General features: G+C 47.7%; 1 protein-coding gene across 1 annotated transcript in view; it reads left to right on the top strand.

Moving 5' to 3' along the window:
* Positions 1-1,626: 1,626 nt before the first annotated feature.
* The window catches only part of AGO3 (argonaute RISC catalytic component 3), a 41,440-nt gene continuing 27,741 nt past the window's right edge, over positions 1,627-15,325 (top strand). Inside the window, exons 1-2 of the mRNA XM_054086429.1 lie at positions 1,627-1,802; positions 10,554-10,725. Coding sequence (XP_053942404.1) covers positions 1,784-1,802; positions 10,554-10,725 — 191 coding nt within the window. The 5' untranslated portion in view covers positions 1,627-1,783. The remainder of the gene's footprint in view (positions 1,803-10,553; positions 10,726-15,325) is intronic.

The raw sequence follows: 15,325 nt of genomic DNA, 5'->3' as shown, positions 1-15,325 counted from the left end.
CCAGAGAAGGAGACTTCCACAGCCTCCCTGGGCACCTGGTTACTCTGCTCCATCACCTGCACAAGAAAGAAGTTCATTCTCAAGTTCAGGTGGAACTTCTGGCCTGCGCTTGTGCCCGGTGCCCCTTGTCCTGTCACTGGGCACCACTGAGCAGAGTCTGGCCCTGTCCTCCTGTCCCTCGCCCATCAGATATTGATCAGCATTGATGAGATCCTCTCTCCATCTGTTCCTCTCTCTGCCGCACAGACACAGGGCTCCCAGCTTCTCTTCCTAAGAGAGATGCTCCAGTGCCCTCCTCATCTCTGTGACCCCAACTGAGCTCTCTCCACTCGTTCCTCATCTTTCTGGAGCTGGGGAGCCCAGAGCTGGACCCAGGACTCCAGCTGGGACCTCCCTAGACCAGAGCAGAGAGGAAGGAGAACCTCCCTCGCCTGCTCCCTCCACTCTTCATGCACCCTAGGACACCTCTGGCTTTCTTACGTCTAGTCTAAAACTGCTCCTCTCCAATTTATACCCATTGCCCCTCGTCACATCACTCTAAACCTTTGCAAACAGCCCCTCCCCAGCTTTATTGTAGCCTCTTCAGGTACTGGAAGGTAGCTATAATACCTCCTCTGAGCCTTCTCCAGGCAGAACAACCTAAACACTCTCAGCCTGTCCTTGTATGGAAGGTGTTTCAGCCCCCTGATCATCTTGTAGCCTCCTCTGGACCCTTTCCAACAGCTCCATCTCCTTCTGATGCTGAGGATTACAGAACTGGATACGATCCTCCAGATGAGGTCTCCCAAGAGAGGAGCAGAGGGGCAGAATCCCCTCCCTCCCTGCTGCCCACGCTGCTTTGGATTCAGTGCAGGACACGGTTGGTTTCTGGGCTGCAAGCGCACGTTGTCGGCTCATGTTGAGCTTCTTGTCAACCAGCACCCCAAGTCCTTCTCCTCGGGGCTGCTCTCAATCACATCATCCCCCGCCCTGTATTGAAGCTGCAGATTGCCCTGACCCAGGTGTAGGACCTTACACTTGGCCTTGTTGAAGCTCATGAGGTTCTCCCAGCCCCACTTCTCCAGCCTGTCAGTGCTCAGCTTGGTGTCACCTGCAACCTTGGTGAGAGTGCCCTCGATCTCGCTATCCGCATCATTTACACACATCAAACAGCACTGGGTTCGTCTCTGACGAAACGGGGCACGAACCCAGCCCCGTGCTCTGCGGGGAGGCCCCGAGGGCGCCCACATCCCGCCTCTCCGCTCACACAGGCGGCTGCAGGCCCGGGGTTTGCTGTTTGCGGCTCCTTCCCGCCCCTCAGGTCGCACAGGCGGCTGCCGGCCCGGGGTTTGCGGTTCCTTCCCGCCCCCGGGAAAGCCGGGCCGTCCCCGTTCGCGTTCCTCCCGCCGCCATTCCCGCCCCGTTGCCAAGCAACCGCGCCGCTTCCCGCCTCGCCCGCCACTTCCGGCCCAGTCGACCGGAAGAGGCGCGTGGGAGGGGGCTAGACTTCCGGCGAGACTCCCCGCACGCGCGCGCATGGGGGGTGTGGCTTTCGACCGGCTGCGCCGCGCGCGTGGGGGGCGGGACTTCCGGCAGGCTGGGGCCGCGCGCGAGCTGAGGCCACGCAACTTCCGGTCGGGGAGGGAAGGGACGAAGTCGGGGGGGGATCCGGTCGCCGCCGCTGCCGCCAGAGGGAACGGGAGCTGCGGGCCGGGCCGCGGCTCTGCGGGGCCTCCGATCGCCCAGCGCCGCCCCGAGCAGCCCCGAGCCCGCAGCCCCGAGCGGCTGCGCCCCAGCTCCATGAATGGAAATCGGCAGCGCAGGTGTGCGGGGCTGTTACCGGGGGGAGGGGAGAGAGCGGGGCCTGCGGGGGAGGGAGAGGCGGCGGAGGGGGGAGAAAGCGGCGCCAGGCGGGGGAGGGACAGAAAGAGAAAGCGGGTCCGCACCGGGGATAGAGGAGGGTGAAGAAAGCGGGGCCGCAGCGGGGATGGAGAGGGGGGAGAAAGCGGGGCCGCACCGGGGATGGAGAGGAAGGAGAAAGCGGGGCCGCACCGGGGATGGAGAGTAAGGAGAAAGCGGGGCCGCATCGGGGATGGAGAGGAAGGAGAAAGCGGGGCCGCATCGGGGATGGAGAGGAAGGAGAAAGCGGGGCCTCACCGGGGATGGAGAGGGGGGAGAAAGCGGAGCCGCACCGGGGATGGAGAGAGGGGAGAAAGCGGGGCCGCAGCGGGGATGGAGAGGGGGGAGAAACCGGGGCCGCACCGGGGATTGGGGGGCGAAGAGAGCGGTCTCGGGCCGCCTTGCGTAACCCTATACCGTGGTGAAACCGCGGCGAGAACCGGGGCTTTGCCCGGGGAGCGATCGTTTGGCGTCTCCTACCGGGCAGGGCTGAGGCTCGGGCCGTTGAGCGGGCGGTCGCGGCCCCTGGAATGCTGAGGCTGCTCCAGGTGCTTTTGGGAGCGCTGCCCCACGGCCGCCCTCAGGCGCTCATCCTTTAATAGAGGCAGCGCTGCCTCGTGCTTCTGGACTGTGGGCTTCAAATGGTTTGGGGAGGCGGAGAAGGAACGTCTGCTTCAGCTCATCAAAGAGTTTATCCTCAAGTCTGGCAGAAAAGTGAAGGGAAGTTCAGGTTTGGGCAGCATTTGATCACAGTTTGGAATGTGGGAAGCTGCTGGAGTTCCGTTTGTGCCCCTTCGGGAGAGGCTGCAGCTGATGCAAATGCGAACACGAGATGGAAGGTTTCCATGCAGAACAGGTGTCTGCATCCCACCATGTGTAGATACCTTTGTAACTTAGGCGGAGATTTAAGTTAATGATGGATTTGGCCAGAAAAACTTGCCACTGGGCTGTGTCCTTGCTTAACGAGGGATTTGATGGTGTTGAAACCATTTTAGGAAGATGCTGGGTTTTGGCAATCTGTTGGACTTAAGGAGGTATGCTTATAAACTGCTTGTGTTAAACCTTAATTATAACCTGGTATAATTCTGGTTGTATCGTAATAGGAAGTAGATTTGCCAGCATAGCTTGTAACGCTCTTGGATTTCCTTTGGTTGGGTTTCCCTGCTGTAGGCTGTAACGTGTCGGATGTCAACGGTGTGTGCCATCACACGGGGCTTCTTGAGGGCTCAGCATCACGTGTGGTGTAAGGGCTTTCTATCCACGTCTGCTGGATGGTGAGGGAAGCATTAGGTGCCACCCTCTGCGCTTCAGGGAACCCTCTGACCCTCAGTAGTGTTGGTGCAGGACACAAACCGCCCTTGGCAGAGCAATCGAGAGTTGAGTTGAAATTCTGTCATAAAAGGGAGAAGGACATCGAGTCGTGCTTCCTTTTCTATGTGTGTACATGGTAGAATAAGCAGAACCTCCGACATAAAGTGGAAAAGCAAAGGAAGTATTGACTATCTTTGGAGGAAAGGATGGCAGTGGGTGCCGGTGAGTCTGTGCTCTGGGTGGCTTCTTATCTGATAGGCTTGGTCTATGGAATCTGGAAGGTACAGCTCTTCCAGTCCAGATCGTTTGGATGTGGTTTAAAATAGGAGAAGGATGTGAAGCGGCTGTTTGCGGTGCAGGTTATGGTGAAATCAAGTTAATGGAGGTGTAGCAGTAGAGTTTCTCGCTGGGAAAAGGTAAAACAAAGTAAGAGCAGCTCTAGATGGGAGATCAAGTTTGGTGTCATGCATGACGCTTCCACCAGGAGAGCATTAAAGAGACTTCCAGGAGGCAGGTGCATTAAAACATGGAACTGAGGGAGCTTGGAGGCCAGTCAGTGGTGTGGGCGGCTTCGTCTGTGTTTCATAGACTGTTCCTCCAGAGCTCACAGTGTTTTGTGTTTGTGTCAGGCTGGGTTTCCCCATCTCTGGTACAGCGTATTTGTAGGGAAGCCCTGCAGGGATCCATAGTCCCCCATCTGCTTTTCCATGCAAACCTTGAGCAGGTAAAATTTGGAGAATTTGCTTTTCTCTTTCTTTGTGAAGAACAGTGATGTGGGGGGACCACAAGGAGTGACGTGTTTGTGGGTGGGGTAGAGGAGGAAGGGGGATGAATCATATGTGCCCTCAGAAGTTACTCCATTCCAGAACACGTGCGATTGGAGTTGCAGGACTTTTCCTCTGGAGTTGCGGTGGAAGCCTTTTCACTCACAGTATGGACTTGACAAATTGTTTCATCCCCGCAGCCTTACTTCCGTAGCGATAAAGGCGTCAGGATATTTCTTGAACTCATTTCCAGCATGATTTAAAAGAAATGACAGGAATATGCGGCTCATCTGCCTTTCGATACATCTGGTGTGCATTTAAACAGTACGCTTGTCAGACCGTGTTCTCCCACTGTATCTGGCCCGAGCCGACCCCTGCGGTGGAGAGAGGAGTCCGCCTGCAGCTGGGTTTTTACAGCTGGACTGGATGGGGTGGAGATGCAGCTGATGGGCCAGAGGCTCGTACTGAATTTGCAGCACGCAGGCTGTCTGTCCAAATGATCCGAGAGGTCTTGATAACTGCAGTAATTTTTCTGTCGTTAGACTGTACTGTTATGCAAAGCGTTTACCTCTTAATTAAAGAAAAGGTTAGAGTTGGGTAGAAGCCACTGTTGTTCCCAATGTTCTTCAGAGTTGCTCATTTCTTTGCACTTTAATGCATTTCTCTGAAAACAATGGAATTCCTTATGAATTTATCGCTTCTTTCGGTATTGTTCGTGTGCAAAACTTGTCAGGACCTAAAGAAAATTTCAGTATTATGGTTAGAGAACTTCAGCTGGTGAAACTCTATTTTATTCTGCATGGGCCTTTCTGGCTGCGTGGCTCTCGCTTGAGGAATAGCATTGTTTATCTCAGGTCTCGCTGTTCTGCTTTGAGATTTTTTTTTTCAGAGAGTAAATTGGAAGAAGGGGATCTGCTGGCATCTTAAATTTGAAACCTGAGTAGCAGTTAATGGCCAGCACGTTTCTCTCTCTCCATAACAGCGATTCAAAGTCAGTGAGTCAGGGGGAGGAATGATGGTTTCAAAACAGTGAATATCAACGAGGGAAATAAAAATGAGCGTGTTCAGAATTGCTGATTCTATTACTAAGCGGGGTTTTAGTGTAAATGCAGTTACGCGTTGGTAAAGATTTCTTTTGGTTGCAAATAAAGACACTGTCAGTTTCTGGTCCTGCTTTTGATCTCTGGAAATGCCCTCCAGGAGAAGCGTTTCTGGGTTTGGGGGGGGCTGCCATTCCCTTCTCCTACTGTAGTTGAATATTAACTTTACAATGTGCGTATAAGCTGCTTTTTTTGAGCTTGAAGTTCCTTATGATTAAGTTTCTAATGGTTCAGAAGCATTTATTACTTTGTAAATGCTTCCAAAACACTTTGCTATATATGTTCTGTAACTTCGTTAGGGCAGAACACATTACATACGAGTATGGACCTGTGCACTTGGCTGTCCCTGCGCATGGCATCAAAATCTTGGCGTCTGATGAGTTTTAACATGACTTATTATCTGAATCCTTAAAAAAAACCTAGCCAAACAAAAAAAAAAATAGAAACCACCAGCCTAAATTGTGAGTAGGAATGTTTAGGAAATGTGGATTGCATTACTCATAAATAATGTAATGCCACCCAGCAAGGTTGCTGCTGCAGAAATAAGGCAATTCATGATTTCTGGCATAAGGAGCTCTATCATTGAAAGCAACATTGAAATATAATCTTCCCTGTCTATTTTTTTTAATCTAGAATTAACTTATTTTTTGGTAGTGATCGGATTTTCTTTGAGCTCCATGCGCTGGGCCTCCAAGCCCAAGCAGAGGCCGGGGGCCCTCTGAAAGGGAATGGTGCTTTCCCTTCCATCCTCTCCGCGCTCCATGGAGAGCTTTCTCCTGTGCAGACTCCAACCAGAGGACAGGAGCTGGGAGACAAACCTTCCTCACATTACTGAGCTGGAGGTTAGATAACACTTTACCTGTTCTCTCTTGTGTTTTTAAGGCTGTTAAATCACCTGCTCAGAGATTTGGAACTGTTTTCTAAACATTTAAGTGATTCTCTGTTTATATTTTTGGGTTTATAATACTAAAGCCCACAGTAGGAGAGGATATTTTTTTGCCGGAGGCTTGGTGCTGGTGTCCCTTTCTGCAAGGAAAGGCTGAGGTAAGGAAATCTCTACTTGCTGTTAGCGTCTTGCTGGAAATCAGTATTCTGCTTCACGCCGTAAAAACGCCTCGCATGCCAAAGGCTTCTGTAAAATGGTTTGTGGAAAGTGTGTGCAGGTTTCTGTGCTTGCGCTCTTTCTGTTCAGGCTTGATTGCGATTTGGGCTTCATTTGGTTGCTAGGTAGATCCCAGCCTGTGTGTTGGATGCAGGCCAGAGTGTTCTATACCGCTGGCTGCATTGCCATAGCAATTACCGCCAGGTTTTGTTGTGTTTAATCTTTATTAAAACATCTGTAATTCCACAGAAGAAAACATTGGATTCAGAGCTCCTTTAAACCATGAGAGGGGCTTCCATGTTGGTCTGGAATATGAGCTGACTTTAACAGGAGACTCCAGATGTGGATCTGGGTAGGGACAAGCGCGCATTTCCACTCTTTTCCATTGCTTTTGGAGTTAATGCTTCTGTTGGTGAAGGTGCTGTGTAGTCGCACTTGAAGTGGATTTCAACATCCACCTATTTTTAATGTTGCTCCAAACTTCAGCTCTTTGAAAAAGCAGCGTTGGTGTGAGGTTTTTTGTCTTCAAGTATTTGATGTATTTCATAAACACGCTTCTTCCATTTCGGCAATCTATTTTAACGCTTCGAAATACTGCTTTCCTCTCTTTAAGCCCTCTGAAGGTGACGGATCCTTTCTTGTCTCTTTTGAGGTTTGTTGGAATATTGGATTAAATATTGACAGAGCCCTTCAAAGCGCCGTTCACCAGGTGGACAGGGTGGCAGGGCGTGGGGGGTTTGCTGGGTGCGGTAACTGGCTCACCTTCCTGCACATGTTGAGTGGGAACAGGAATCATGTGCCCGTGGGAAACTCCGGTGTAAATCCCCCGTGAAATGCAGCGGAGGATTTGAGAGGCCAACTCCTACCCGTGATAAGGAGCAATCCATGGTCTCGGTGTGCTGGCGGGCACTGGGGTGGATGGAGCAGAGGAGCCTCCCTGGCTTGGTATGATGCTGTTTTGCAGGGATATTGTCCAGGCTTTTGCTGTGTTCCCTGTTTATTGTGCATCTGCTTGTGAGAAAAACATCTTCCAACACTGATGAGGGACGTTGATGAGTAATGACCTCAGCAAATGCTGTGAGCAATAATTTATAAACTGATGTGCCCTTAGATCCTGAAGAGACTCTTTGTTTGTTTTTTTCCTAGCCTGTGTATTTTGATGCTTCATTAAGTATTTTCTCTGCTGATTTTTCCTGTTCCCTGATGAGTGACCATACTTTCAGAACCTTCAAGTTGTATATTCTTGAAAGTCACTCCCTTGCTGTATAAACATCTTCCAAGAATATGTCTGGAGCATCAAACCCAGTTCCTATGTGTGTTCATTGTTCTGTGTTATGAACCAGTTGGCTGCCAGTGCTGGGGACTTCCCTTATCTGCTTTTATGAATCGAGTATTGTTCTGGTGTGCTAACAGACATGGGTTATGGTTTCTCTTGACCTTGAAGAACACCCTGGGGCTATGTACATATTTGCTCTGATAGTAGGGTAGTAATGGTTTCTTGAACACAAAACGGTTTTTCCTCTAAAGGTTGTGGACAGCTGAACAGGGCAGAGCTGCTCTTCTGGAGGCACCGGGAGCTGGAGGTTCTTCCAGCTGCTGCAGGGCCCGGCTTTATGCTTTGGCAAAGACTTTAGGAACTGTAACGGTTTTGGGATCACAGTGGTTAACGAACATGAAGAAATCGCTCTGCTGATCATCGCGGTTCTGTGCTATGTCGATTAAAATGACGTTTAGTATTTTTGGTTCTTGTGTTTATTTGCATTCTCTTGACACAGGACTTAGGCATGAAGGTGGGTGAGTCACTGGTACGATCCGGAGCAGTAGCTGTCCTCGGAGCATCATCTGTTATTCAGGTTTTATTGGGTCTGAGTCACAGGTTTGGAGCGGTGACACAGATGTTCACAGCGTGCAATCTGGCGGTTCAGAGTGTTTTGAAAGCAGGGTATTCCGAGTGGCTCCTGGTGTATTTGGACATTGACAGCGGAACTGAATTACAACATGCTTGTGTTTGTAAGGTACCTTGTCCAAGGGAGCACGTGTGTCACACAAAGTGAGAGCAAAATCCGCTGAGTTTTTTTAGATGTTATTCCTGAACAGCGTGTAGACCTGCTCTGCTTATTCATCACTTGGTCATGAATTCCTTTTTGCCAAAACCTGGGTTCTGTTTTCCAGGGTGAGCTGTTCCCAAGGAGCTGTGTGTGGTGCAGCTGAACAAGAGGCTGAAGAATGCCCCTAACAACAGGTGTTTGCTTGTTTTGCTCACTGCTGTTGAGCATTGTTGAGCATTGCTGTTGAGATGTTGGAGGCTCCGCTGCGTTCTTGGCTTTGGGTAGAGCTGCTCTTCTGTGTCCCAGGATCTGAAGCGTGCTGTGCCTCACGTTACTCACAAAGTGACGTCGCTGCAGTTCAGGGTTTTGCCTGTAGGATTCTGTTAATGCAAGCAAAGGGGTAACCAACGGCATAGCATTCCCACAAAAGGTTTTTCTCTTCTCCAGCAGCTGAGTGGTCGGTTAAAAAGTTCAACAACTTCCAGAGAAGATGGGGGCTAAGGTTCAGCCGTGCTGTATCTCCCTGTTCCAGGTGCTTTAGCTTCTTCACCACCTCCATGCAAACTCCCTTCCCACTGACCATTAATTCTGTGCTTGCAGATCTCAGTGACTGTTTTTACATCTTACATGATCTTAATAAATGATGTGGGGACAGGACAGGACAGAAAAGGCTATCACCTTTTCACCGCTAGCTTGCTTTCAGCAGTTTTGTTAGCATTTCCTACGGATATGAGCTAAATATAGACAATGGGATGTATGCATGGCAATATTAAAATAAGTTATCGAGTCATTTATGTCACTCAAATATTTAGTAGTAACGTTTTGTGTATGCTTATATTCTGGGAACATATCTGGAGTGAATTGTAGAGCTGCTTTTACTGGTGTGACAGGATGAAAATGAAGAAGAAGTTGAAGAGAACAGATGCTTGGGACAAGTTTGCATAAGCATAGTCTGTGAGGGGGTTTGAAATGCTGCTGCTTGGTTTATGTTTTTGTTTTATCTTATGGCTGGAAGCCAGGCCCACTTGGAATTTTGGGTAGAGCCAGACAAATGTTACAGTGGAACTTTGCTTTGATGTTCACCTCTTCTCGGTACACGGTTTCCTTTAAGATAATGTGAGCTTTTTCCAGGAATAGTGGAGATTAATCAGAAGACGAATAAGACATTTTTTTTACCATCCCTTGACATTTTAACTCTTCTGTGAAAATGAGTGGGCTGGAATTGCTCTCTGCGTCACTGAGTGGGAGTAGAGGCGAGAGCTTTTAACTCACTTAATCGAAAGCTCTGTAAATCATGACATTTGTATGATGAGTAATTTTTTAAAACCCAGGCTACAAAGCATGTTGGGTTTGTTGTTTCCTGACTGCAAAGAGAGAGTTCTAAGTGAAATACCAGTAGAAATTCTTGAAAGTGGACTGTGTTTACTACTATTTGGTTTGGGAGGTGTGAGTAAGCAAGGCCTTGAGCTGAGGATTCTGCTCCAAATGATGCAAAGTCAAATAAATAGGTAACCAGATGAGAGTGTAACAGATATTACTGGACAGACGTTTGGAGCAGAGTTTCAAAATCCCCAGCTCTTATTGCACATCTTAGTGGTTTCTTTAAGCAGTGATGGGCATTCTTCTCTGATGTCTAAGTCATCAGGAGTTTTACAACCTTGTGTCTTAATCTGCACGTTTCCTCTTGTGGTCGATCGGCTTCGTCGGTGCAGTTAGGCAGGAGGTGATGGTTTTACTCTTCGTCCATTTTCAGGCAGCAAAGTTCAAGAATAATCTATCTCCCAAGACTGAGCTAATAATGACAATGAAATTAAGAGTTTATTGCAAACAACGTACATTGGTTCAGAACTGCTTCCCTATTTTTGTGTTCTAGCACCTTTATTACTGGCATGTTCAGAGAAGGCTTTGAAAATTCTTCAGGTTTTAATGGTCCACAAGCTTTCCACCGTCACAAAGTGTTATGAGGAAAAGCACATTCTTTTTTATGTTTAGGAAATCTCTGAATTTCTTCACGCTGATCCCAAAAGCTGAAACTCATCAGTAGGAAAACCGCCTAGGTGTGGTGAGGGCTCAAGGAGGGAAAATGGGCAAGGCTTTCTTTGGAACCTCGTAGGTCAGCAGGCGGTTTGTGTGCTGTTTGATACAGTTCGTTTTCCTTTCCTCATTCCCTCCTTTTCCCTGGTGCTGCCTGTCCAGGAATTGGTTCAGGGAATTGCCTAAGGCTGTAAAAGGCGAGTGTATGAATGAGTCTTGGTGGGAGACCAGGCTGTGGTGGTGCAGGGTGGTGCCTTTGCAACACAGCTCTGTTGCTGCGCTTCTCTTCTAATCTGTGGTGTTTTTATTTCTGCAGGACCTGTCGGGGCGCAGCCCCTGCTCATGGTGCCCAGACGTCCTGGCTATGGCACCATGGGCAAACCCATTAAACTGCTGGCCAACTGCTTCCAAGTTGAAATCCCAAAGATTGATGTCTACCTCTATGAGGTGGATATCAAACCAGATAAGTGTCCTCGGAGGGTGAACAGGTAAGGAGATTACTTTTGTCTTGTAAATTATACTGATCCTGAAATTGTTAAGCATCAGAAGGACCTACTGAAGTAAATATAGTCTCTGTTGAGCTTAAAATTCGAGTATTTTACTATGGAGACATGGGTAAAAGTTCTCACAAACATCTGTGAGGTGGATACGGAGCCTTTCCAGGTTCTCTTCAGATTTGTGGTGACCGGGTGCTGCGAAGAGGTCGGCATTAGCGGTCACAGTGCTTTGTGAGCTGTTTGGCAGCAGCCCCTGTTCTTCAGGGCAGCATAAATGTAGTATAGCTGTAGGCAGTTACCTTTTTTGGTTGCAGTACTGGCTGTTGAATCATTCGAGTTAGCAGGAATCTGCTCCTCTGGGTGTTTTTATCCTCAGTTGATCCTGAGATACATTGCAGCATTGGTTAATCCGAAGAGTTCCCCTGTTTAATTCACTCGGGTGCTGTGTTTGGAAGCCGATGACTAAAAGCCGTTGCTGTGGGTACAGGAGGAGACAGCCTGCAACTGGAAAGCTTCCGATAGGAGTAGTGGTAGAAAGCACCCAAACAAACTAGTTTTCCCCTTGTCCGTAGATATTCTTATGCAATCAGCTTAGTGTACCTGGAATGGTTGGGTTTGAGCCCCACCTGTGTCCTTTCTGTGTTGTTCCAGCATTTTGTGCAGCACGTTGTATCGCATCTTCTCTTCGTGTCTGCTGTGTGTTCGGGTCAGTTGAGTCCCTTGCTGGGCTGCTTTATTTCTCGATTGCTTGTTAAATGGAGAGGACGTTGTCATGTTCTGTATCCCCGCTCATTTAGCGATATGACAAACTGCATGTGTCGATTGCTGCATTATTCAGCCTTAACAGATTGCCAGTACAGCTTTTTATATATGATTTTGGTGTATTTGAGCCTGAACCTCATAAATTTTGGGAGACACAAAGGCCTTCTTGGAAGTGGTAAACCGAGAACCTGGGATTGGAGCTACAGTCACTTTTGCTTTTTAAAGTCTACAACATTTGTATTTCCTGGATTTCTTTTCTGCATTGAATAACTTTTTTAGGCGGAGTTACTTGTTAGTCTCTTGTGAAATCTGTTTCATCGGTTAGCGTTCAGGGAAGCTGAAAAGCAATTTTTTTCCTCTTTCATCTCCAACTCTGGCTTTTTACACTTCAACAGGAACATTGCTAAGGCCTAATTCTGGCTGATGATGATAATTCTGGCTGACGATGTTTTTCTGCTTCTGGTTGCACGCTTCAGCTATGAAGGCTGTATAAATACCTATGTTAAATATTAATTAAAAGGAAACTAATAAATTGCTAAAATTGAGATATGACAGTTCTGTGTGAACTGATAATTACTATAATATTACTGTTAGGAAAGGTTAGTTTACTGTCCTGTTCTTAAATGCCGAATGCTTGTGTAGCCGTACTCATAGCGATACAAGAATACAGACTGCTCTGAGCTGACTGGTTTGTGTGTCTGATTATTTTCTGGTGTGATCTTGTAAGGAAGATAAATGTTATTTCACTTAATCTGTTGACTAAACCCACTTTTTTTTTTGTCTGCTGTGTGGCAGTGCTTGATTAAAATACACCGAGAGAGACAAAGCTGTACGAACTCCAGCAGTTGCAGCCTGTGATGCTGAGTGGCTGTTTCCATAACAGGGGGGAAAACCATGGTTGTTTGAAAGCAGTGAGTTTGAAATAAGGGGTTTTAAAATAGCAGTGAAATTTTGTTTAACATTTAAAAGCAAAAAAAGTCCCTTTTGTGGCCCTATTTATAGGGTGATTTCATGTGTGCTCCAGACCCAGCCCTGAAGTTGATAACAACTGAGTTGTGGCTTAAGAAGTGCTGTGTCTTTTAAAGTTGTTGGCTCATGTAGAGAAAGGCAAAAGTATTTGGCTTGAGTTTGTGAAGTAACTCGGTGTGAAAAGATCAATATTTTTGCTTACCTAAGTAATAATAATGGTTTCCTGAAGAGCCTGTTTGCAGCAGACAAGGCTGTCCACACCTTGTGCGAGTCTTGGGTTGAACATCTAACCCTTGCTTTTGACTTTTGCTGGGCTCTGTGAGGGTTGGTGGTTTCCCAGAAGTGCTCTTTATAGACTGGAGTTAATTTTAAGTGCTTTTAGAGGTTTTTCATTGATAAATGTGGTTGTTGTAGTGGAAGTGTAGTTGAGGTGCGTGTGTGGCTTTGCCCAGCAGCTCATCAACTTTCTCTTCTACCAGTAGAGCCGTAGTAATGCTTTTCCTTATTCATGTCACCTCGTGGTAGAAACGGTCATCTCACTTTTGTCAAGATAAACCAAGAAGACTTGTTGAACCCAGGCAGCAAACCTAACGCGTTGCTTTAATAGTCAAATATTTTCAAATGAAAGATGAAACTTGTTTTCCCATTTGACAGCAAATACAGAATGTAAATGATGAATCCTAATATAAGCTGTCATTTAAAATCTGAAAGCTGGGGGTGAAGCTTGCATGCATATTGTTTTTTTCATAGTAGGGAACTGTGAAATTGGTTATTTAAAAATAGTGCTACTTTACCAACTTTCATGTGTGTAAAAATGTGGCAGATGTTCCTTCGAAACAGCAAGCGCTTGCATAAATGAGCCCAGGAAAGGAATATCGTGTCTGCTGAGTGGGTGACTTTGGGCACTGTGCTGTAGGTTGCCCACAGGAGAATGGGTTTTGTTAATCTAAATCAAAATCAGGGTCCTGAAATACCTGCTTTGAAGAATTTTCCTTAGAAATATATTTTGCCTGTTCTCCTGCAAGCTGTGACAGTTATTGCTAAGGAGCCGGTGGATTTGCGGAGACTCAGCTGTTCTGAAGTGGTTTCTGACAACGTCCTGTCTGCATGCTCGTGTTTGGAATAAAGAGGGGTTGTAGTTCCTGAATAGTTGCTGGTTTTTAAACCCCTCCGGCCCCTTTATGAACTTTATGCTGTAGAGAGGCTGTAAAATCCAGTGTCTGCTGTTTCCTTTTCACTTCCCTTTGCGGCGCTGCTCTTTACCGCTGGCTCCGCTGTGCTGTGAGCTGGTGAGTGGGAGGTAAATGTTGCTTTGCTCCGGAGCACGCTGACCGTGTGGGACAAACAGCAGAGCCGCAGCTGGGAATTGCAGTGTGGGAGTGCTGTTCTACAGAACCTCTTGTTTCTCCCTCCTGCCCTTGCCCTTCATCACTGGCTCTTATCCCTCTGCTTCGTCACGGGTTATGTTGACAACAAGCAAGCCCTCGATTCCTTTTGCACACTGATCCCTGTGCGGAGCATTAGAAGGGAGCGGTGCACCACTGCTGAATGGACTTTCCAATAAGCTGGATTTGTGCAGGAGCACGATTCTGTACTGAGTAGATACTGGGAAGGTGCTTAAGTTTATTGATGTGTTTTTAGCCAGGGCTGGAGCACCTCCCGTATGAGGATAGACTGGGAGAGTTGGAGTTGTTCAGCCTGGAGAAGAGAAGGCTCCGAGGAGACCTTATAGCGACCTTCCAGTACCTGAAGGGGCTACAGGAAAGCTGGAGAGGGGCTGTTCACAAAGGCTTGTGGGGATAGGATGAGGGGGAATGGGGATAAACTGGAGAGGGACAGATTTGGACTGGACATAAGGAGGAATTTCTTCACCATGAGGGTGGGGAGGCCCTGGAACAGGTTGCCCAGGGCAGTAGTGGCTGCTCCATCCCTGAAGATGTTCCAGGCCAGGTTGGGTGGGGCTCGGAGCCCCTGATCCAGTGGGAGGTGTCCCTGCCCATGGCAGGGGGTTGGAACTGGACAGGCTTTGAGATCCCTTCCAACCCAAACTATTCTAGGATTCTATGAAAGAATTTGGATTCCGAGGGTTCAGTAATGTACAGACTGAAACTGGGAATTTCTCTCCCCTTTCACTAAGTCCTGGTTGAGAGGTGCAGGTACTGCTACTAATTTTGCTCGAGAGGCAATCAATATTTATCTTCCTGAACACTTTGAGGTCAGTATTGCGTGGCCAAGCGCTGGTAAACTGCTGCTTTACGGCAGTGCTGCGTTGCGTATGGGTAGGAAGAGAAATGTTTGCTTCCTGCAGAAATACGGAATGGTGGTGTACCAAGTCAGGTACATTTGTTGTGCCACTGAAACACAAAAGAAACACCAAAGAATTAAAATCCTGAAGGGATGTTTTGGTTAGAGGTGTTGCAAAAGTTTCTGTGGGTCAGATGTATCCACTGCTGGTGTCAAGAAGCCTTATTTAATATAAGATGAAAAACACCACCATGAAAATTTCAAATGTGATTTCAGTGCTTGTATCAGGCCATGAATTTAGGCGAGTCAATAATGGTGTGCAAATTTGATCAGGCTTTTACTTGATCTATTTAAAAAACTCAGATTATTAAGGACTTAAAGCTGACGCTTTTGTTAGGGTCCCTCATATTTATGTGCAACGTAGGCAGAATTCCAGGCTCCTGAAGAGCAGTGGGCATTGCTGGGTACAGCAGAAGGAACTGTGCTGCTTCCGCACACCAGCAAGGCTCCAGTCGTGAGCTTGTACCAGATTTCCATACCACGAGCTTGTGGGTTTCTTCCCAGGGAAGCATGTCCTTGCTTTGGCAGTGAAGGTTGTGCAAAGGCCTCAGGTACT

The sequence above is a fragment of the Cuculus canorus genome, chromosome 22 (genome assembly GCF_017976375.1).
Source record: "Cuculus canorus isolate bCucCan1 chromosome 22, bCucCan1.pri, whole genome shotgun sequence".
In the NCBI taxonomy this organism is placed as follows: domain Eukaryota; kingdom Metazoa; phylum Chordata; class Aves; order Cuculiformes; family Cuculidae; genus Cuculus; species Cuculus canorus.
Note: the sequence above shows the minus strand (reverse complement) of the source record. Positions and strands in the feature narration are given on the sequence as shown.